The sequence below is a fragment of the Paralichthys olivaceus genome, chromosome 18 (assembly GCF_024713975.1).
Source record: "Paralichthys olivaceus isolate ysfri-2021 chromosome 18, ASM2471397v2, whole genome shotgun sequence".
NCBI classification, from domain to species: domain Eukaryota; kingdom Metazoa; phylum Chordata; class Actinopteri; order Pleuronectiformes; family Paralichthyidae; genus Paralichthys; species Paralichthys olivaceus.
In genome coordinates this window covers 1502234-1526837 of record NC_091110.1, presented here as the reverse complement: position 1 = coordinate 1526837, position 24604 = coordinate 1502234, and the positions used below count along the sequence as shown (strand labels likewise).

Genomic DNA, 24604 nt, shown 5'->3' with positions numbered 1-24604 from the left:
GGGGGTATTTGTGACTACAGTAGTAGCATTTGTGACTACAGTAGTAGTGTTTTGATAAAACTTAATGAAACTGAATCAGAAGTGCTCACAAATACACAATAATAAGTGCTGCTCTTGTTTATATCTAGCAAAGACATTTTTATTCTGCGCTGTTTGAAACATTTTAACATGGGTGGGGAATGTCCAGCTTCCAGGTCTTATACCCCACAAAGCAATTCATAAATCCAATAAATACTCTCCTCCTTTTCTGTCTTGATTTTTTTTATCAATAATAATATAACTCTTCATTACCCAACCCCAAAAAACTTTCCAACCTCCTTGAACATGCCATCTTTAATCATCTCTCCCTAACTTCACCAGAACAACCTTCTTGATCCTCATCAGTCTGGCTTCAAGGCATCCCACTCATCTGAGACTGCACTCCTTGCTGTCTCTGAGCATCTTCACACTGCTGGAGCAGCCTCTCTCTCCTCTGTCCTCATCATTCTGGACCTTTCTGCTGCATTTGACACAGTTAACCACCAGATCCTTATTTCCTCCCTTCCAAAAGCCACTAGATGGCAGTGCTGCACAAAGTGTCACTGTTATCGTGATGATGTGGGGCAGTTTAGAAATAAACACATCTGATGGTAACTGTTTAAGGATTTTTTATTTGTATTCTTTTTTTCAATATTAATACATGTGTATCTTAAGTTTTTATAAATAATTGGTTAAACAAAAAAATAAGACAATGTTACTTAACACATTTATACTTTATTAAGTAATGTAGTAACGGTGAAGATTAAAGCACCTCTGGAGATGAGTCGCAGTAAAGAGCAAAACTGTTGTTGTTTATTATTGCTTTTATTTTCTAATGATTGGCATGTATACTTGGGACGTGGTTTGTAAGGGAGAATGTTAATTTGCATTATTGTGAAACTGGACTTAAAAAATTCCAGAGAGTTGTGTAAGTTAATTGGAAACATGGCAGAGCACTGACTTCATAAACATATTTCGCTGCCAACACACTTACAGATTCACTTTATACTGACACTAATACTGTCGCTGATATTATTGGCGTTTCATTTGAAGTTGTATTTTTCTATTTTCACTGCGGCAAAAAATCAGGTTCAGACTGAATGATACTGTGACAGGTTGAGGGATCTCGTACGTTTATTTGCCATCATCAAACATTCTGTATGAAGCTACAGTAAAATAGAACCGTTTGTGCTATAATCCATATAAATCAGCACTTTGTTTTTGTTTCAACCAAAGTTGTGTGTTGTCTTTATGCTGAGCTGCTACAGTAAGAAAAATATGTATCTTCACCATTACTCTTATGATACACACAGTATGGTATTGAACATTGACAAAATCTATTTAAACAAGTCATGGTTGGACATATAGGTTCAGTTCTCTGAGTCTGCACTAATACAATCATTTACTAATTTTCACCATAACATGACAACGTGCATAAATAAGTTAAAGAAAGATATTATTATTTTGTTGGTTATGATCATATAAGATGTATAAGAGTATTATTTGGTTAATTTGTTATTTATTGTTTACTTGTGATCCTATTAATTTGGTAGGAAATAGGTCATAAGGATAAGGGCGGGGGTCATAGTTTAAGCACCTGTTTACCTGTGTAGGAAGGGAAAGAGGGTGAGTTGGGAACGCTGGATGTTTTGTTGACCGCTAAACTTCGTTACGCAACCTGCTTTTTTCCGTTTGGTTGAAATTATGAGTTAGACACATAATTGGATCTTCCTTTTTCTTTAATAAAAGTAAAAACGCATTTACGGATCACAGTGATTTTCGGATCAGCGCGTCATTTAATGTATTAGGCCCTACCTCAGCCTCTCAGAGACGGATGTTTTCACGAAGTCGCTACATTTTTGTCTACATAACACAGGCATCAAAGAAGCATCAGACGGATAAATCGGTTGAATTGAACGAAAAGAGGAAGAGGATCACAGTAAGCAAACATTGGAGAGCAATCATGGAGACAAGCGCTGACTTTCAAACGGCCTTCAGAGCCCAAGTTAAAGCGAACCACAGTAAGGTAAGCTTACGGAGGGATGTGCACAAATAAAGCATAAACTGATAAGGATGTCCCAGTAAGTCTGTGAAAACCCTCCAACTGGTTCTCACAGACTAAGCCCTTAACAACAAAGCCCCATCACATATTAGAAAGTACATAGCACCAAATTGTACCAACTGATCGCTTTGCTTACTGAATACAGGCTCACGAGTAGAAGGGGAGGTCAACATCATCTTTACATTCAGGTTAGACTTAAAACGTTCCTTTTTGAGAAAACCTATAGTAGCGCTGGATCAGGATCAATACTTTCTCCTGAACCACCCCTTAGTTATGCTGCTATAGTTCAGCTGGGGAAACTCCCATCATGCACTGAGCACCTTTCTCTCCCCATCTCTCTGTAACCACCTATTTATTATACATGTCACTTACTTTGTTTTTTCCCCTCCCATAGTTTCAGTATTGTGCTGCTATCATTTAGAACATCATTACATCGATAAATATAATTTTTTTATTACGATTACACATCTGTTCCTCCTCTCTTTCCTCTTTTCTATCCACCTCTTCTCTCTCCCCCATTTGTCTCTGCTCACCCCAACCGGTCAAGGGAGATGACCGCACACATTGAGTCTGGTTCCACTCGAGGTTTCTATCTGTTAATGAGGTTTTTTTTCTCCACAGTTGCCAAAGTGCTGGGTCATTGTGTATATACGTATAACTTTGGAAGATGACAAACTTATTATGTAAATTGCCTTGAGATAGTGTGTCATGTTTTGGCACGATACAAATAAAGTAATATTTAATTTAATTTAATGATGAGAGACATATATTTTATGCAACACTAACATTTCTTCTTAAAAGGTCACTTATAAATGTGTTTTCCGTCTGGTTACTATAGTTAGTTAGTCATTGCTGACCTAATAACTGTTGTGTGGGACAAAATATTTTACGCTTTTGTTGATTATTTAGCTGATAAATAGTTCTTCTTTTTCCATGAAAACAATAGTATAGTAGATATTGGATTAGACAGTTTTTTAGAGTTAGAATAGCCTGGCACCAAGTCTGCCACATCGACTGATTTTAGTGAATGTATTCATTCATCTGGTTTATCCATTTACTTTGACTCAAACAACAAAATATACAGCAATTACTATTTATTATTAATTATCTCATGGCTTGCAGCCCACAACAAGACCTCCACAAAGCTATAAACTTATAACTACACCACAAAAACACAAAACTAACAATACAAATCTATCACTGGTTATATATTCCCTTAGAATTCATAGAAATTGAAAAAAATAATATCTGTCTTACACAAAAATACGTAAAAGTCTTGGGATCTAAATTTCAACATTGTTGATAAAATCCTTGTAAAAATGTTGATCAAGTCCGTCTGATCATTTTTTTCACTCATATACAGCATCTGGACACATCTGTTAGCAAATGGCACTATTAGCCAAACTCACCCTTTTTTGTACATGCACATATATCCATCACAAATGTTACATGTCTTACAATTACAACCTCTAACCCCGTAACTAGCTTTTGTTCATTCACAGAGAAAAACTAAATGTTTTAGTCCCGTCCCTTCTCCCTTTGTCCTTCTCTTAACTTTTGCAAACTTGCTTCATTGCACAATATTCCTTTTTTCCTGAAACAGCTTTTCATGCACGCAACTATCTTATAAATAAGATACCATATGTGTATTTGGTTTACTTTCCGCAATATATTGTTTATTGCTAATAATAATCTTGCCCCATTCAATATTTAAGTGCTCATGCCACTGTATTATCCCAATATCACTTCTCTCCCTTAAAAGTCCAGTGTGTAAGATTTAGGGATCTATTGGCAGAAATTTGATATAAAATAATCCTAGTGAGTAATCATCTAATTGCATGAATTGTTGTTTTCTTTACCCTATAGAATGGGCCCTTTATATTTACTGTACATACTTTATATTTACATCAGGAGCGGATCCTCTCTACGGAGGCCACCGTATTTTTTTTAACAGTCTTCGAAAATGGACAAACTAAACACCATTGGAGTTTTCATGAAAATTGAACGCTACAACTGATTTTTTTTTTTTTTGGGAATGCGAGTGTGAGGTGTATTCAACTGGAATATGCAACTTCACTATTAAATTCTACACACTGAACCTTTAATACAAGTTCACTTGTTGTTCCTAGAATGTATAAGAGTAGAATAGGGGGGGGAACCTTCAGATACCAGGCTCCTCTACTGTGGAACCAGCTCCCATTCCCTTTTCAATAAAGCTCATAGTATAGGGCTGGCTCAAGTGAGTTTTGAATCATTCCTTAGTCGAGGCATATAGCTGCTATGGGCCTAGACTGCTGGAGGAACTCCCCTCATGCACTGAGCACTTATCTCTCCCTCTCTCTATGTCACCCCATTTATTTTACAACATACCATTAACTTTGTTTTTTCTCTCTCATAGTTTGTGCGCTCTCTTTTCCACTACCCCAATCAGTCAAAGGGAATGTTTGTGTTTTCCTATAATTTTGCAAGATTTCGACCTTACTATGTAAATCCCTTTAGATAATGTATGTTGTGATTTGGCACTAAAAATGTCAAAAAGAACAACCATGACTTGTGTTTTCAATGAGCACAGATAAAGTATTTTCCTAATTTGGTGACATGGCCTCCAGACTTCAGGTAGTAAATGAATACAAAAACCATCTTTTATTATTTATTTATTAATAAATGCATTTATTTATTCATTTATTTGTCTATTGTGAAGTGAACCAATACAAAACATTCAAACTGTATAAAAATAAACTCTGTAATTTCACCTTGAAAATCAACCAAATTGAGCTGATTCCTATAGTCTAATTGAAATTAGAACTGACATGTTTCAACACTACAATATTATTGATAAATGGTAAATGAACTGAACTTATATAGCATTTTTCTAGTCTTATTAACCACTCAGTACAAGCTACATTCACTCATTCACACACACCTTCATACATGAACCTATATGCTTCACTTTTTCTATCACACACAGCTGTCAGGGGCAAACTACAGACTGGAGGATCCTGGGATCCACAGCTGCCCCCATATCGTACATTAGACAATATATTGACGAAATTTAACACTCTCAGGAGGGCAGACATGCTATTTAACTGTTACTCACCCCCACTATCTGTGATCAGCTGCCAACACAATCACGATCCACCATCAAAATCTCTTATTGGCCATCTGCCATCATGGTCCATGATGTGCCTGCAACTGCGGTACTGGATATGCAAACGATAATGCATAAGGACTCCTGGGAAGAAGTCAAGTCAGTAACATGTATTAATGACATATTAATGTCAAAATCATGAGGGAGAAGAGAAAATAAAAGCTTCATGTGTCATGTCTCCCCTTACATTGTAGGCCTATTACAGCATAACTAAGAGTTCTATGGCTTCATATTATTGTGTAGGGTGACATTTAAAAAACTTCCCTCTTAGCACCTTTAGGAACCCAGTTTTTATATAAAGAGAATATTTGCTCCTTTTTTTAATCATTTGTTTTTGTAGTGTCCCCCTTAAAACATCTATAAAAAATGATATATGTTAAACCTCCTATATATATTTCTATCTCATGTGCAATATTCATATTCAATCTTCTGATGTGTTGTGCAATACTTTTTTAATTGTTGCATACAATGTATATTTCCACTTCCCATGTGCAATATCACTGTGAATTTCCGGTATCCTTGTATAGTGTTTACATTTTTCTTTATATATATATATATATATATATATATATGAATATATTTATTCCTATTTTTTTTTTTTTTTCCTCTAACTTAATGGCCTTCTGCTGCTGTAATGTCCAAATTTCCCTAGTGTGGGATGAATAAAGTCTATCTTATCTTATTTTATCTTATTTTTCAATTACTAAATCTTCAATAAGTTTCTATTTTTCAGTCCTTTAAACAGGACACATTATTTCAGATGCAAATGTAAGGTTTATGGGTTTCGTTGCTTGGTTTCACGTTCACGTTTCACGCATTTACGCACGGCGCACCTCTCACTCACTCGCTTGCCCCTGTCTCGGCAGACGCTCGGGAGCAGCGCGAGACCCTGTTGAGACTTTTACTTCCTCTAGATAGTCAAGTTTGATCGTCTTCTCGGCGCTCCGCCAGGGCCGTGACCGATTCCGGTGGGGCCGATCGGAGGACCTCACTAAACCATCCAATCTGTAGTACCGACGGGCGGTGTGTACAAAGGGCAGGGACTTAATCAACGCGAGCACATTCCCCATCCATCTCATGCAGTACCTCGGTTCAGTTCAGTCTTTATTATTCTGTCTGAAATTTGGCGGCAAATCTAAATTGTGTCCAGTGATTTTTTTCTCTGTACCAGCTCTGTGCAGGTTGTTAACAGAAGAGGAAAACTATCCTATTTTGTTTGCCTACAACTTTTTTCGTTTTGCTTATCAAAAGAGTCATGTGTATAATTGAAGTAAAAATAATAATTTTTACTTTTGCTTTTGCTTCTTCAGTACAGTACTACTTTTACCAGTCTTTTTTTACACAAGCATCTGTACTTAAGTAAAGAATGTGAGTACTTTTGCCACCTCTGCGATGCGGGCATTTGTGTTTAGACTGTTTTAAATAGACATATTATAGGAAAAGAGATTGGCTAAGAGGCAGCATATCTGGTCAATCATTAATCATGAACCTGACACCTGACGACACAAAGTTAACCCTGACGTTTGCTCCGTGGTACATCCCTTATGTCAGACCCCAGCACCATGGAGAGTGCCCCTCCTACGAAGGTTTAAGAGCCCAGTGTTGCTCAGATCACAATCAGAACCCAGTGCTCAGTTAAGGCGGTCAATATCCAAATCTCTTCGGTGTGGTGGTGCGGTAATATGTTTACTGCTTTTCACAGTTAGTTTCATCTGCTGCATGCGTGTTAAGTTTATTAAAATTTTTGTCACTAGTCTTATGTTGCATTTTTTTCAGAGTTTTCCAGAATGGAATTTAGACATTTTGTCCCTTTAGAGGAGTGTTGTCCAGTCTGTGGAGATAAAGTTTCAGGATACCACTACGGTCTGCTGACCTGCGAAAGCTGCAAGGTAATTTATATTTTTCATGACGCAATTGGACGATGAATTAGTAAACAAAAAGTTGTTTAAACTTTATGTTTTAAAGGTCCAGTGTGTAAGATTTAGGTGAAAGGGATCTATTGGCAGAAATTTAATGTAGAATAATCCTCATGATGCTTCCACTAGTTCGTTTCATCTATGATTTGTTTGTTTTCTTTACCCCAGAAAAGGCCCTTTATATTTAAATACTTTATATTTACATGGAGGGGGTCTATTCAATGGAGGTCGCCATGTTTTTTACATTTATCCAGACTGGACAAACTAAACACCTTTTGAGTTTTTATGACAACTGAAGCTACCACAGGTTCTTTTTCAGGAGATCGTGAGAAATTTAAACACTAGATATCACAAAATTCTACACACTGTACCTTTAAGTTAAAATAACTGGATAAGTTCTACGTTTAAAGTATAAATATATATCACTTCAGAAAATGTAATGATCTTTTGGCCGTTAAGTGGATGAACATTCGGCCGCCCTGACTAAATTATTGTTCGTAGTAAAACGTTTATTAAATATCTTTTGCTTTCATAAGCAGCTGTGTCGACATCTCCAAAGCGTGTTTCTGTGTGCATTTACGCACGAGGCTCAATAGCCGTGAATTCGTTAAATATTTGTAACCATAAATGATCGCTGATGTAGAGCGAGGATCAGTCCAGATCTAACAATCCTACCTGGCATTATGCAGTTCAGGCAGATCTGTTGTCACACAGAATTTCAGTTAAGAAGCTGCAATCAAATCTCTTTTTTCTAATTTAATATTTTTTCTATCCTGTCAAGTTGTTATTAGGAGGATTTTTCAGCTTGGTTCTGGCTTTTCAAAGTCTGACTATATTTGCATCAGTCTATTATTACATTTAATCTTAGAATGCGACATTTATTTTTTTCCTTTGGCTCAAATGTTTGCTTTATTGGAATTAGTTGGGGGCTGGATCCACAACACTACCCACAGTGTCAGTGCACACAACTCAAACAGTATGAAAAACAAGAAGAACCATATTTACTTTTAAAGTAGCCTAGTATAGGATAAGCTATGAATAGAAAAATATATAAATACCTAGTTTCATGTTTTGTATGTATGAAAAAAAATTGTTGTGAACAAAAAACAGATTTAAGTTCAACCTAATTTATGAAAGATACTAACACAAAAATAGAATGTGACAAAAGTAAGAATGTAGTGTCTATGAAAAAAAAAGTCATGGTTACAGAATGCTTTAAGAGATCCTTCTTTTTCATAAACACTTGCAGGGTTTTTTCAAAAGAACGGTCCAAAACAACAAGAAGTACATCTGTGCAGAAAACCAGGCGTGCAGCATTGATAAAACTCAGAGGAAACAGTGTCCGTTCTGCAGATTTCAAAAGTGTCTTCAAGTTGGCATGCGACTGGAAGGTAAGGAAGACATTTTTCATAGAAGTTAATATACCAGTTAGCATGTCCGGCTGTCCCTGTACGCACCTCGTTGAAAGACATAGGTGGACATTTAGGCTTAAAACATGGTTTAAATGCAGTTTCGAGTTGAATATTGACAAGTCCCCCAACTTGTTTGATAACAGTTGATCAAATATATAGCATTGGTCAACGTTTCAAGTTTTAGGGTTCAGGGTTGGATCATATATATATATATTATATATATATATGTGTGTGTGTGTGTGTGTAAGCAACTCTAGGATTTAGAGTTATTAAAGAAATGCTGGGTATTGATTTATACAGGCAAAATTAGCCCCATGTAATTGATAATTCAAATGCGTGTTAATACAACTACACCACAAAGACAGGGCTGTGCCGTCTAAAAATATTCTTCATTCATGTGTCACTTGTTGAAAAACCTAAACATTGAACAACTACACCAAACAGACAGGGAAGGTATTTAACATTCTAGCTACATTAAGTTAAAGTAAAGTAAAACTGTAAAGTTCCATAAGATGGCAGTAGCTAAATTTGAGGTACATGGTGACCCAATATAGTCTAAATTCTCCTGCCAAGGTTCCATAATGATCCAAAGAAAAGTTTGTTTGTGTAGTTTAACTCATGAATTTACACACGTGTCTTCAAACTGAACTCACACACACACACAAACACACAGGCACACACACACATTTTCTTAATATACCACATAATATAACTCACAAGATAATCTTAACACAACCATATCAAAGCATCCAGCTACCTCACTCTTAAACTTTCAAAACTAAAACAAGACGTTATGAAATCATTTAATATCATTCACAATAGCAAACTATGTGAAAAAACATTAAAATAAGTGCAGACAATAACAAAAGTGAAAAACATAACACAGACAGGAAGTTAAGCAGAAGAAGAGACACACCAAAAACTAAACTTTAAAATAAAACGTTAAACAATTAAAAGAACTAAGAGTGCAAACAACCAAATACAGAACACAAAGGTAAACAAGGTAAATGTTCAAAATGTAAAAAGTCCATACAGCAGAAAACAGATAGGTCTCTTAATAGTCTTTCAATGACAAGAGTTCAGAGGACATAATTGTGACAGATTTACTAATACATTTTTTTAAAAATTATTTATGTAAACAATTACACTAAACAAATCAACTTTTCTCAACAGCTGTTCGTGCAGATCGTATGCGAGGTGGCAGAAACAAGTTTGGCCCTATATACAAACAAGATCGTGCCCTCAAGCAGAGAAAGGCTTTGATTCAAGCTTGTGGATTCAGAAGTGAGAGCAGAGCACCTCTGATCTCCTCAAAATCCCAGTGTGTCTCTAACTTTACTGGTGGCCTCCAACCAGAATCAGTCCTTCACAGCGCCTTGGTGACCAAAGCCCAGAATGACTGTATCAGCTACCAGTCTCCACCACTTCTGCCCTCCAGCTTACCTGTTGCCACAAAGAATCAGTGCTTCTCCTTTTCGAACTCAACAATCAAATCAGAGCACACAGAGAACTGTGCAAGGTCACAGGGCTCTGCTGCAGGAATCCACACTGACAATCTATACTCAAACTCTCCACAAGGTCCAAGGATACCTCAGCTAGTGATGGAGTTTTTGCTGTGTGATCTGGATCAGCAACAACTCCAGAAAAAGGTCACTACTTCTCTCCAGCAGGAGATGGTTAGCTGGAGGAAACACAGGAACCCTAGTACTTTCACCCTGATGTGCCTCATGGCTGACCAGATGGTGGTCTCTATTGTGGAGTGGGCTCGCAAATCCATCTTCTTTAAACATCTCAAGGTAAGGTCCTACCTTGTGTCTCTGTATTTATATACATAAACACAAAGGTAATTTAAAAACACTTTTCGTTCAGTCCACATTATTCTGCTTTACTTTTCCTTTCAAGCAAATAGATTCATATGTATGGTTAATAGTATTTCTGTTGGTCCACCATAGACTTGGTGGGACTGTGGTATACTTTGATTTTCTTTATTTAACAGTGCCACATCTAATTTACCAGTGGTGGAAAGTGCACTGAATTTCTGTATGAATTTATGGATATTTTTACTTTATGTTACATATTTTAACTTAATTGAATGTTGCCATTTTCTGCAAGTTCCCTGCTACAATTTTGATTGTTCCACCAATCAATGTGCAGGAGCAGAAACACAAACTCGAACTGTTTGGCACCTCATTTCTGTATATACACTGTTCACATTGTAAATAAACCTTAAGTGCAAAGCAACAGCAGCCCCAAACTACCAAACCGAAATACGGGGGTAAGTGTAAATGGGTTGTGTCCAGGGAGGAGGGAGACCAGCAACAGTTGTGTAACCATCATATTTAAGCTTTGGCAGACTGGTTGTTATAATGAAAACAATAAGGGTGATAATTATAGATGTTAGTAATGATAGCAGCAACAGTTCATATAATAATAATAATAATAATAGTTGTTTTCTGAATCCTGCAGAGATACATGCAGAGAGGAAGAAAGAAATAGAGAGATATGATGGAGTGGAAAAAATACAAAGTTAGTTACATATAAAATAAATAAATGTGGGGGCAGAGAGACAGAAAGCTCACCTGATCCAGAACTAACTATAGGCTTAATCAAAAAGGAACGTTTTAAGTTTAACTTTAAATGCAGAGATGGTGTCTGCCTCCCAAACCCAGAGTGGGAGCTGGTTCCACAGGAGAGGAGCCTGGTAGCTGAATGCTCTACCTCCTGTTCTACTCTTACAGATTCTTGAAACCACAAGAGAGCCTGTGTTTTATGAACGAAGTAATCTATTTGGATAATGGGGTTGTGGGAATACTCGGCCCACTCCGGGTAAACAAGGGAGGAGAGAATGGCGTTTCCACAACAGTCTTTATTTCAGGATGCCACACACGTCCACCGGCTGCTCCAGTGTCAGGAACCCAGCCTACTGCAAGAGAACAGAACCAGGTTACCAGCGTGCTCTTATTGATTGCCTGATGACTCGATTCTGCACAGCTGTCTGATCACCGGCTGAGCCACTCCTCCCTGTTGTCCAGCAGTTGGTGCCCTAACCACACCCCGGCGTCACATATCCCCACCGCCCGACTCAGGCCGGGATCCCGCGGCCGCAAGCCTACCCCCCCCCCCTCTGCCAAGCGGGAGAGGAAGTCAATCCGGGTACCCAGCCTGTGGATCACCTGGAAGTTGAACGGCTGCAAAGCCAGATACCAGCGAGTGATCCACGCGTTAGCATCCTTCATGCGGTGGAGCCACAGGAGCAGGGCATGGTCCGACCAGAGGGTAAAAGAGGTAATAGCGGAGGGCCCTGACCGCCCACCGAATGGCGAGGCACTCCTTTTGCACCGTACTGTAGTTCCGCTCACTCTTAGCCAGCTTCCTGCTATTGTACAGTACAGGGCGGTCGTCCCCTCCACCTCCTGGGACAAAACAGCCCCCAGCCCACTGTTCAAGGTGTCCATCTGCAGGACAAAAGGGAGAGAAAAGTTAGGAGAATACAGCAGTGGCTTAACACAGAGGGCTAGCTTAACCCGCTCAAATGCCAGCTGACACTGCTCCCTCCACTGGACCGGATCTGAGGCACCCTTTCGAGACAGGCCGGTCAGGGGGCTGGTCAGCTCCGAAAAAACTGCCCGCTGCAACAAAGCAACCTCTGCTCTCTGGCTCGGCGAGAGATGGTCGTCATAACAGACCCGGGCAGAATAATCAGGTTTTGATACCTCCGGTCCCAACTCATCTCTCTCAATCACAGTGGTAGCCCGAGACACAGAGGCCACCTCTCTCCACTCTTTAAGGAGGTTGAGGTGGTAAACCTGTGTTGCTCCACCCTTGTCAGACCGCACCACTTCATAGTCTACCTCCCCCACTCGTCGTGTGACCATGAAGGGCCCTTGCCACTTGGTGAGTAATTTGGAGCTAGAGGATGGGAGTAATACTTTATCTCCCGGATCAAATGTTCTCAGTTTTGTCCCTTGTAGAGGCGCTGCTGTCGCTGCTGGGTCTGGAGCAAATTCTCCCGTGATAATACCCCAATTCCAGGGGGCTTCCAGTCTTCTTTTACCAGGTCCAAGACGCCCCAAGGTTTCCGGCCAAACTAAAGTTCAAAGGGAGAAAATCCTGTGGAGGACTTGGGAACCTCCCGCACTGCAAACAACAGAGGGTCTAACCATTTATCCTATGGCTATCCTCGTGCATGAACTTACGATTCTATAGTGTCTTGTTAAACCGTGCCACCAGCCCGTCGGTCTGTGGGTGGTAAACACTAGTCCGGATATAATGGACGCCCAGCAATTCGTACAGCTTGCGTAGTGTGCGTGACATCTAAGATGTGCCCTGATCAGTCAGGATTTCTTTCGAAATCCTAACGCGGGAGATGACGTGAAACAATGCCTGCGCAACGCTCTCCGTGGAGATGGTTCGCAGCGGCACTGCCTCGGAATATCGCGTTGCGTACTCCACTAGAACCAACGCAAAGCGATGTCCCCGTGCGCTCTGGTCTAATGGCCCGGTGAGGTCCATGCCCTGAAACCATTCTCTCAAACGGTACCTCAATCAAAGGGAGAAGCTCCTCTACTCCTGCCGCCCCCTCGACAGTCTCGGGCTCCGTTTCCCCGGTGAGCACAGCACACAACTCACATTTCCCTAACACACGTGAACGCACCCCCACTGCCGCTCTCGCCTGTCCCCGGAACCCCGGGCAATCTGTGCCCAAAATCAGGGGGTGCGTGAGACGGGAACTAACCCCAGCCTCAACTCTATGTTTTTTTCCCCTTATATGAAATTAGCAGAGTCACCACTGGGTATTCGTGAACATCCCATGCACACACCTCACCTTCACCCACAACGCCTCTACCAATGCCCCTGGCTGAGCCACTCCTCCCTGTTATCCAGCAGTTGGTGCCCTAACAACACCCCGCCATCACAACGGTGTTATCAGGTCTTTGATGTATGAAGGGGCTTGATTGTTAAGGGCTTTAAATGTGAGGAGCAGGATCTTGAATTCTATTCTGAATTTTACAGGGAGCCAATGTAGAGAAGCTAAGACTGGAGTAATATGATCTCTCCTTCAATCAACTGGCGGCTTTACACAGAATTACTGGGACATCCTGATAATAAAGAGTTGCAGTAATCTAGTCTAGAGGTAACAAATGCGTGGACTAGTTTTTCAGCATCCTTCTGAGAAAGGATGTTTTTAATTTTCAATATTGCATAGGTGGAAGAAAGCTGTCCTAGAGATTTGTTTATGTGTGGGTTAAATGCCATGTCCTGGTTCTTCACAGTGGAGCTGTGGGCCAACCTAATACCATCCATGGTGACTATCTGGTCAGACAGTGATTCTCTGAGATGTTAAAGGGCCAGAAAAATGAAAATTCACTCATTATCCAATCACCACTATGGTGATGGAGGGATGGGTGAAGTGTTTAAGTCCACAAAACACTTTTCAGGTGTAAACAGCATTGCAGCCATATCAAATACAATTGAAGTAAATTGCAACCACATCTTCAGACGTAATAAAACAACAGAAAAAACATAACATACTCTTGGGCACACCATCGTTTGGCTACATCCACTTGCATCACCACTTCCAGTAGTGGACTTTTAGGTTTAAAACAGGGTGTACATGACCTTGTTCCGAGTCGAATATGAATGTCGTGATACTTGGATGACACCACACAAGTAGTATGGAGGCATGTGTGCCAATTTTCATTACCCTTGGCGAAAGTAAATGAATAGGAAGACCCTAATTGAAATTTTGTAGGGGGCGCTATTGAGCCATTTTTAGATGCAAATTCCAAGGACATTCAAAATACGTAAATTTTCACCAAACGCGCCCTTCTAATTTGGTGAGTTTTCAAGTATGTTAAGTCTCCCAAAAAGGCAATTAATTTAGCAGAAAAATAAGAAAAATAATAACCTTTTAGGGGTGCCACTCAAACAAGTGATTTAATTGGACTTGTTTTGTCTGATAACAGCGACATGGCTTTAGCAGGATACATGTTTTCTTCGTTTGCAGACTGAAGCAGCTGAGAGCTGCACAGAGATGAAGGGAGAGGATTAGGAGAAGAGAGAGGAAGAAGATGGAGAGGCAGACAAAGACTAGAAACACTTAAAAGGGACCAGACTGAAGCTATGCAGGTAAATTACAAACCTGCATAGCTTCAGTCCGGTCCCTGGTGGTCCCTGGTGGTCTACATGATATCAACAAGACCAATTCAAATTAAAGTGGTGTTTATACAGCAGCTCTGTGTTAACATCCTACCGAATAATGCTACTGTGTAGTGGCTGTGTAGTATCATTTGCACTTCAGTCATTGCCTGTAAAACATAAGTGATACCACTGAATAATAAAGTATCTGACAGGAAAATGTTTTGACATTTCAACCTGTTATTATTTTAGAGCCTACAACCCCAATCTCTGACATGACCATACAGTCAACATGATGTAGTTTGTTTTTCCTTTGTTTATGTCTTCAGAGGCTTATTGCAGACATGAGTCTGGTGAGCATAGGGAGCTGACCACCTCTTAAAGAAAGGGAGTCAGGTTTACTTTTTGATGCCTTGTCGATGCAGCAGTGCAGGCATTGTGACCAAAGTTTTACTAGAGTGCCAGGGACACCATGGTTTACTGCTGTGTTTGGAGCACAAGGACAGTACACAGGTTTCATATTCGATATCCGGGTTTCCTTCTGGGCTCTGGTATCTTCATATAGTACCACAAGTATGTACATAATTGCATATACATCATCAAGGCAGTGGATATAAATGGGGGGGTTATTATAAATAGATTTATTTACACAAATTGGTATGCCAGAGAGGCACCATGATTCAGCTGTGCTTTTCTAGGAAGTATTATAATGATGAAGTCATGACATATTATATCCGAAAGGTCAAAGGTCAACTACTGAGATATAATAATGTATGTATATATAAAGATGTATGACCAGCATTCAATGCTTTAACTCAGGAACAGAAGGGAAGATTGTGACCAGATTTCACTTTTGGTCAGATATTGAATTGTGACACTAATCTTGCTGCCTACCCAGAAACTATGGTGAGATATAATAATCAGTTTTTCAATCTATATGTGAGTATGGACTAAAATGGGTGTTAACTCAAACTTGATCAGAGTGACTGAAGAATGTTAAGATCGGTCTTAAGATTGGTCAATAGTTACTTCTTGAGCAGAAATGGAAGACGGGTTGCATTTCACCAATACTAAGTAAAGTCAGCACCTCCCAACCCTGAGTGGATGTCCCATAAACCACTGTAACCCTTGTGTCCTATGTATTAAACAATTTAAGTGTCAAACAACACCTATGATTTGCAATGCTGGCAGTCCTGGATGCAATTTGAGAGACAGAATAGGTGGAGCCTGACACAGATTTTAAAAGTTCAGCCAGCAGCTGACAGATGATGTAACCGAGAGGAACTGTCTTTTAGTATATAACAAAATTAATTAATAAGACTTACGATGAGATGGAGTCTAAGCTTGTCTCTAAAGCCTTACCGACTAATAGCAAGTCCAAACATTAATTTTATTTTTAACTTAAAGGATTACTCTGCTAAAAGATGTGATGACACTGTATTCAAACTTTATTTGTTCTTTTTCTGTTCCAAGGTGTGTGATCAGATGAAGTTACTGCACAACTGCTGGAGTGAACTGTTGATCCTGGATGTCATTTCTGGACATGTCCTATACAGCAGGGAGGGCAGCTTGCTTCTGATCACTGGGCAGGAGGTAATATTTATAATTTTTGTCACATCTAATATGTAACAGCATCAAAAAAAGAAAGGGGCAAAGTGGGATTCAGGCATCTTCATGCAACATGGTTCCACCTTTAACAAACTCAGCATCTGCAATGTTTTTTTAAAGTTTATAGATTAAACCAAGTTCAGTCAGACAACTCACATTCAAGCGTTTATTGCAACAGTGGAACAGGTCAGTGTTTGGTGTCTAAGGTCCGACTTAATCATTAGCCAACAGCCAGTCTCTGGAGAACTAGGTAGATGACCTCAGGGGCAGGGTTAAGTTCCAGAGGGGCATCCGTGAAGGCAACCTCCTCTGCTTCACCAAGACATGGCTGAACCCAGCAGTATGTGACCATAGCATCTGGCCAAGTTCTTCTTGGTTCACCTGATTGACAGGACAATAGATTTGGGAAGTTAAAAGTCAAAAGTTTTAAAAGTTAAAAGAACTTTTAAAAGTTAAAAGAAGTTAAAATTAAATTTTATTGATTGATAGATTGAAAGCCACAATTAGAACATTCCCAAACCAGAAGCCGTGGGTGGATAAAAACATCTGCGATGCTCTGCGATCCCACACCACTGCCTACAACAGGGGGCTTTCCACTTTGAACATGGATGAATAAAAAACTGCATCATACAGTGTGTGCAGAGAGGGAGGCTGCGCTACAGGAGGAAACTGGAGTTGCAGTTCCAACATAATTACTCAAGAAGCATGTCATTTAGCTGACGCTTTTATCCAAAGGAACTTCGAATAGTGCATTCAACATCTATGAGGGGCCATTCAGGGTTTAGTATCTTGCCAAAGGACTCTTCGTCATTGGATGGGATTCAAGCCACCTACCTTCCTGTTGGAGGATCTGAGGACAATATAAGACTTTAAAACACCGGCATACAAGATGCGGTATGCAGATATGTCCTTAACTGATGAGCTGAACACCTTTTATGCTCGCTTCAAGGCTGTAGTTAACAGAACTAACTACGCTAGCAGGCTCTCAGCACTAACAGTGTCAATAGTGTTATGAAAGTATTCTGGAAGCTGGTGAAAGGAGAACTCATACAGCAGCTGATGTCTCATGCAGAAGATATTAATGTAGACTTGATGCATCAAGGAGACCAGAAGGTGGAACAATATACAAACACTAACAGAGTAACATGAGCAATTGTCAAGATTTATCCCACAGCATTCCCATATATCTTCCTGTACTTGTGTCACCCATTCTAACAGCACACCAAGGAATGGCTAGAATTGCTGTCACTCTCTGTCACATGCAGGTATTCCCATTCTATTGGATAGTTAGCTGTAAATATGCATTCCTAAACCACAATGAAGTTGGTGAGAGTTGAAGTTGTTGCCTCTCTGTCTGGGGCATCTGAGTTAGATATGAAAGTAGTGTACTACAATGCACTGTTGGTTGGTCCATTATCTCTAACCTGACCTTGGGTACAGCTTAGAGAGACAAGGGAGCATCTGTGGAATTAGACAGGCACTATGCACCTGTACAGATATAATGTATTATACACTATATATACATAATATATAGTGGAATATACAGTAATGTGCGAGAATAGTCAAAAATTCCTCAACAAATAGCAGCATGCATGTGGAGAAGACCACAGCACAGCGACTTCATCATCACGGAGCACAACGTCAGGAAGGCTTTCAGGAGAGTAAACACCAGGATGGCAGTGGGATCAGATGGCATTCCAGGATGGTTCCTCACAGCCTGCACCAACCATCTAGCACCAGTGTTCACAGAGATATTCAACCACTCCTTCTCACAGGCAGTAATCACCACATGCTTCAAAAGGTCTATTATTGTTCCTTTACTAAAGAAATCACACCTGCTGTCTGTCTAAATGACTACCGTCCAGTAGCCCTGACCTCAATTGTAATGAAGTGCTTTGAAAGGTTGGTCAGACACTTCATCTAGGGCTGGGCGATAAAACAATAAACATAATTATCACAATATAATTTTTACTCAATAAAAATATATGACATGGTCGATACAACATTGATAGAACTCATTCCATCCATGGACAGACAAATCATATGGCTGGAATAGAATTAAGTCCCCGTCAGGTTAGGTTGACACACACAGCACAGAGTGTAGGAGCAGCACCACTAGAGCTAATGTTTGGGCTCCTGCATAGATGTGGACAGTGTGACAGTTCACACTTAAAAATAACTAGTTCAAAGTTCAGTTCATACAGATGATGATTTATGGGTCATTTAGGTGACAAACGTACGATCATGTGTTTAGTTATTAATCAATGGTGTTCTATCATGAATCTGGATCTCTCCAATCATTTTAACACTGAGTCTTGACTGTGAGGATCACGTCTCGTGTTGAACTGAGCACAAAAAGTTACTTCACGTACTGATCAGGTCCTGATAACTAGTGATGAGTGTTTATTAGTTAAAGTGAGAGCAGGTCAGAGTGGAGGAGGAAACAGAAACTCCAGCCTGGTACAAACCAACTGCAGATCATTGAAAAGCTGTGACCAGAGATACTCGGTGTTCTACTTTTTCCAATGATCTTCGACAAAGTCACTTGGCAGCTGCTTCACGTGAACGAGCTCTGATCTTATGCGTGTGTCGCTCTGAGCGAGTGAGGAGTCCCAGGGCCCAAAACATTTTCTGTTGCTCTTGGCATTTCATGTTGGCCTGATATGATGAAGATTTATAAAATGAACGTCACTCACATTTGTCATATGTAAACTGATTTGTTCAGTTCAACGTTAAAAAAATAATATATATATATATAAAATATGAACCCCGTAACAAGTCAATATAAAAAATATGAACCCCGTAACAAGTTATTAGTACACATACAGGACTGACGTTTACTTTGTGTTGTTTAATTCACTCTAGAGTTCATGAGACACATGTTTAAACCTGCTACACAACACAAGGTGTAACATGACAAGCACAGTCAGGACATCAGGGTTAAAGTGATCGGAACTAGGGGTCAGAGACAGAGTCACTTGTTGTCTCTTGTGCAGAGTAATGCGCCTCAGGGCAGTGCTGCTGATTTGATTTATATTGCAATATACTGTTGTAGCAGGACTCGTGCCACAGCGGGTTTCTCGTCACAGATGATTCAGTCAGGTTTCGGTTTACTTCCTTTATTCGTTTCGTACACACATATACACATGCATACTTTAATGTTCTTTTGCTGGGCTTCCTGGGTTGCCTCCAGCTTCTCCTCCTGTGTGTGTGTGTGAGAGACCGCCCTTGTCCCAGCACACTACTGCTGATAAAAGGGGGGAGAGAGTTATTAGCCAACGCAGTACACCTGTACACAATCAGACTCTCTCCCTGGCACCAATCACTGAGCCACCTGCCCACTGTCTCCCTCCTGCCACCGACACTAACCACCCCCCACTACCACAACTGTATATTGATATTGATATGAAAAAAATTATCATGATAAGATTTTTTTCCATATCGCCCAGCCCTAACTTCCTCACCTCTTCAATACCTGACACTCTGGACCCATTACATTTTGCATGCTGCCCCAGTCATTAAACAGATGATGCCATTGAATACTTCCTACAAACAACCCCAAGTCATCTGAACACCAGGTGGGGAAATTATGTCAAAATGCTGTTGACTACAGCTCTGTGTTTAACACAATTCCTTAAAAACTCACCACCAAGATGGTGGACCTGGGACTGAGCCTGTTCCTGTGCCAATGGATCCACAACTTCCTGGCAGGCAGACCACAAGCAGTACAGGTGGGCAAACATGTCTCATCCTCCCTCACCCTTAACACTCCAGTGTCCTCAGTGTCCTGAGCCCCTGTTGTACTCACTGTACACTCAAGAGTGCATGGCCACTTTCAACTCTACCACCATTGTCAAGTTTGCTGATGACACTGTGGAGATGGGCCTGATCTCTAATAACAACAAGAGGGCCTATCTGGGGGAGATTAAAAGCCTAGATAAGTGGTGTAAGAATAACAACCTCAACCTCAACGTCAGCAAGACAAAAGAGTTGACTTCAGCACGAAGCAGGAGAGGAGCTACCATTCTCTCTGAATCAACGGGAGCAGTTGCACAGCTTGCTCATGTCTGCATTATACATTTGTATATATATCTTCCTTCCTTCCTCTTCTTATGTTTTCTCTGCAAAATAGTAAACTATTTTTTGTATCTTTTTATCTTATTGTTATGTCAAGGAGAGTCATAGAAAAGCATTTCACTGTACTGTATGGTTAGTGGATGGGACAAATAAATGATTTGTTAAAGGGATAGTTCACCTGGAAATAAAAATTCACTCATTATCTACCCACCACTATGCAGATGAAGGGGTGGGTGAAGTGTTTGATTCCACAAAACTAAATAGTCTCGGGATAAACAGTGTTAGAGCAGAATCCAATTGAAGTAAGCCCCAACATTCATATTTAACTCCAGACGGCGTCATTTACACTGGGTTTTAAGCCTAAAAGTCTACCAGAAGTGGCTAACATACCGGACATTAGCATTTCCAACATTCCCTGCATGCACCTCATCAGAAGACATCATTGGACATTTAGGCTAAAGACATGGTGTAAATGACCTCCTTGAATTTGAATGTTGGGGTTTGCGGACACTTGGATGACACCACAGAAGCAGTATGGAGGCCTTTTCTGTTTTTTCAACCTCTGCCACACACATGTCCTGCAGGAGACAAAGAAACAGAAGTGGAAGGAAGAAAGAGCAAACAAAACATACAACAAAACCAAAAAAACTAACACTTGATCAGAGAATGACTGTAGAATGTTAAGATTGGTCTTAAGATTGGTCAATCTTTACTTCCTCTTGAGCAGAAATGTCTAGTTGTGGCCAGTACTAAGTAAAGTCACCACCTCCCAACCCTGTGTGGATGTCCCATAAATCACTGCAACCCTTGTGTCCTATGTATTAAACAATTTAAGTGTCAAACATCACCTATGATTTGCAATGCTACTAGTCCTGTATGCAATTTGAGAGACAGAATGGGTGGAGCCTGACACAGATTTTAAAAGTTCAGCCAGCAGCTGACAGATGATGTAACCGAGAGAAACTTTAGTATTTAGTATATATAAAAAACATATTAATAAAACTTGTGAAGAGATGGAGTCCAAGCTTGTGGCTAAAGCCTTAACAACTAATATTAAGTCCAAACATTCATTTTATTTTTAACTTAAAGGATAATACTTCAATAAGGTACTCAAAATGTGTATTCGTTGTTTCAGGTGCAGCTGTCAGACACAGCATCTCCTACCTTAGCCAACCTGCTCCAGAGTGGACAAGAGCTGATTGAGAAGCTCCATATCCTAAAGGTGGACCGCCAAGAGTTTGCCTGTATCAAGTTTCTCATCCTCTTTAACCCTGGTTAGTAACAGATTTTACTTTTTGTGTTCCACACAAACATGATCACTTGAATTGGTAAATTGTACTTTTAACCAAAATTCCTTTTAATGTCTAATAATGCAGACAACTTCACAATTAAAGCCAGTTTCCAAATTAACTTCTCCAGGGCCACAGGAACTATGTCAGGGACTGTAATTGAATTTGGTCCAAAGCAATCAAAGTCTAGTTATAGGTTATCAATCACTGTTAATGGGTTCAAAAATTCCTGCTCTTTGGGTTGTACATTTCATTGGCCCAGGAATTGTCAAGGTGTAATTTGTAGTGATTGTGTAGAGCAATGAGAACATACCATTTATTTTAGCCTAGTTATGAAAATAAAACATTCAACAAAAGGACAATCAGCAGATCATCTAGCTTCCACCTTGGCATGTATCTTTTAGATAAAATCATTACATTCATACATATCTGAAACATTGCCATTGTTTTCTTTTCTATCTAATTTACCTAATATGTAGAGGTCATAAATTGAACTGCTCTTTAAATCCTGGAACTGTGTGGCCAAAAAGGTTCTGTCTAAAGAGCTGAAATATATTACTATAAATGGTAAATGTAATATTGGGTCAAGAATGTACAAAATAACTAATGTGCTTCTACAATTCTCCAGTTGATCACACAAGGGGTGATGTTTTACTCTATGTATGGTATATTAATTGGTTCCTGGTTTCCTTTTTCCTCATTAACCAGATGTTAAAGAACTTGAAGAACATCAGCTCATAGAGAGTGTGCAGGAGCAGACTGAAGGAGCCCTCCTGGAATATACCCTGTGCACCTCTTCTCAGCACCTTGGACGCTTTACTAATCTGCTACTGTGTCTCTCAGAGTTACGTGCTCTCAGCATTCTTGCTGAAGATTACCTGTACTGCAGACACCTTATTGGTGAAGTGCCCTGCAACAACCTGCTCACTGAGATGCTCCGTGTGAGGCACAGCTTGGCATGAAGACTGTCTGCACATGTTGCTACTAAGTTGTGATGAATGTCTTATACAATGAATTATCCTTTACATTTTAAGTGCTGAGTGACAGAATATTAGTAAGTATATATACAATACAATAAAAATAATATAAAGTACATAAATAGAAAATTGGTTATAAAAACAAAAAATGTGTCTTATGATTAAGGGAGCAATCTGACAATCACATGAATATAAAAAGGTGGAAAAGTCATATTTACTCCCATTACTACTAGAAATAGTTTTTTTTTTGTGTTTTTACACATTTTGGAGTACTTTTGAAAATCACAAATTTCCCTTTACATGTACTTAACTGAAGCATTTTATTTTCCTTCTGAGTAGACTGGATGTATTTTACAGTGATACAGAGGCTGAGTGGACTAGATGTATTTTACAGTGAGACAAACGCTGAGTAGACTGGATGTATGTCACAGTGAGACATTCCTGGCCTGGCTTCAGGCCTCAGTTAGCCAAGATATCTAAAACCAGATACAATGACTCTGCAGGATGACTCCCTCCCTTCTACTATTCTTATTGTTTCAATTGATCATCTTGAGTTAGCTGGGTACAAATGAAGGTGATCCAACAGGCCACAAATCCACTTAAGAGCCAGATTAAGACCAGAGGTGTAGTAAACCTACTGCAATCAATACCACAGGTTGTCTATGTTGTGACAAATTTGATAAACAATTGTATCTTTGTTTTACTTGTATTCACCATTACCTTATCATCACCTTACATAATGAGGGAGATGTGATTTTATGTACTTTGTGCGGTTTCAGTGACTTATGTGTTTATCCCCAATGTCTGATTTAATTTCCTGCTCCCATTTCAGAAAGCTGTCGTTACTAACATCAAGGGATTGATTGATGAAACCTGAACTTTTAGGGACACAAGAAACTAACAACTGCATCTAGGTATAAATATGTGTCATCTTGTGATGTTCTTGGTCAGAGCTTCTGAACACACCTGTGTGTATAAACACTGTCCAGCTGAATTAAGATTTTCTCTGCAACTCTTAGTGTTACTTTAAATAAAACTTATAAAGACAAGTTTGTCTCACCACTCTATATTATTTAACTTCTCATGAATTTCCACCACAGGCTATGCACACACACAACTGGTAACCATATTACAGCCTGCCATGCTTCAGGTGTGATACATTTTCTTTGTAAAGTTGTAAAATTCTACCATACTTTATCACTTTCTTTTTGTTCAAATGACCTTATCCACTGATGTCAGGAGTTGGAGCTGAGTGGTGATAAACAAAGGACTAATTTGCCAGTGCCTCAGGTTTACAGCTAATTAGCCAAAAGACAAAAACAAATAAAGTTAACTTGTGTCTTGCTAATGTACATGCATGAGCTACTAGCTAATATAATAAGTTAGAGCATACAGGCTAATATACTGTCCTTAAGGGGAGACACTAGAGGTGGATACAGTCAAATTTGTATCTAATAATGTCATCTCAATCGCCACATTGATATGCAAATGAAACGTAAACTAACTAAAATACGTTAATTTGCAAACATTTGCCAATTGGCACTGCAGGTGAATAAGATCTTTTTTAATTGGTTTTAATCATGCCTGCAACACAATGCCAAAGAATATTTATTATTTATAATAATATTGATTTCAAAGTTCAAGACCTTTTTTATAATGATTTCAATAAAGTAAGTTGCTGTATTTTTTTATCGAAACATTTTTGCAGTGTTTCTTTCATGAAAATGAAATGAGTACGAGATACTGAAGTCCACCATTTTAGCAAGGATTTCCTTATCGATGGTGGGGAAAATGGAGTCTGCTATGAACTCGCTAAATCTGACTTGTCTATCAACCCTCGACCGAAAGAAAGTTATAAATCCTTTGAAAATCTGATTATCAGCCTCATCCATCCAAAATTTAAAATCACATAAACCAATTAATCTAGTTATCATATATCGTCTGCCTGCCCCATTTTTA

At 39.5% G+C, this 24604-nt stretch overlaps 1 protein-coding gene across 1 annotated transcript; it reads left to right on the top strand.

Annotated features, from left to right (window-relative positions):
• The first annotated feature begins 6839 nt into the window (after positions 1 to 6839).
• Positions 6840 to 23671, top strand: nr5a1b (nuclear receptor subfamily 5, group A, member 1b). Its single transcript, XM_069514257.1, has 6 exons — positions 6840 to 7117; positions 8394 to 8535; positions 9730 to 10352; positions 16168 to 16287; positions 21515 to 21653; positions 22377 to 23671. Exons 1-6 carry the CDS (start codon positions 7016 to 7018, stop codon positions 22628 to 22630), a joined length of 1380 nt encoding a protein of 459 aa, XP_069370358.1. The 5' UTR covers positions 6840 to 7015; the 3' UTR covers positions 22631 to 23671.
• The last annotated feature ends 933 nt before the right edge of the window (positions 23672 to 24604 follow it).

Excerpts from the sequence above, each read along its gene's own strand:
- nr5a1b (XM_069514257.1), top strand. The coding sequence starts at position 7,016 with ATGGAATTTAGACATTTTGTCCCTTTAGAGGAGTGTTGTCCAGTCTGT. Across the intron at positions 7,118-8,393 it reads TGACCTGCGAAAGCTGCAAG|GGTTTTTTCAAAAGAACGGT; the intron begins GTAATTTATATT and ends AAACACTTGCAG. Across the intron at positions 16,288-21,514 it reads TTCTGATCACTGGGCAGGAG|GTGCAGCTGTCAGACACAGC; the intron begins GTAATATTTATA and ends TCGTTGTTTCAG.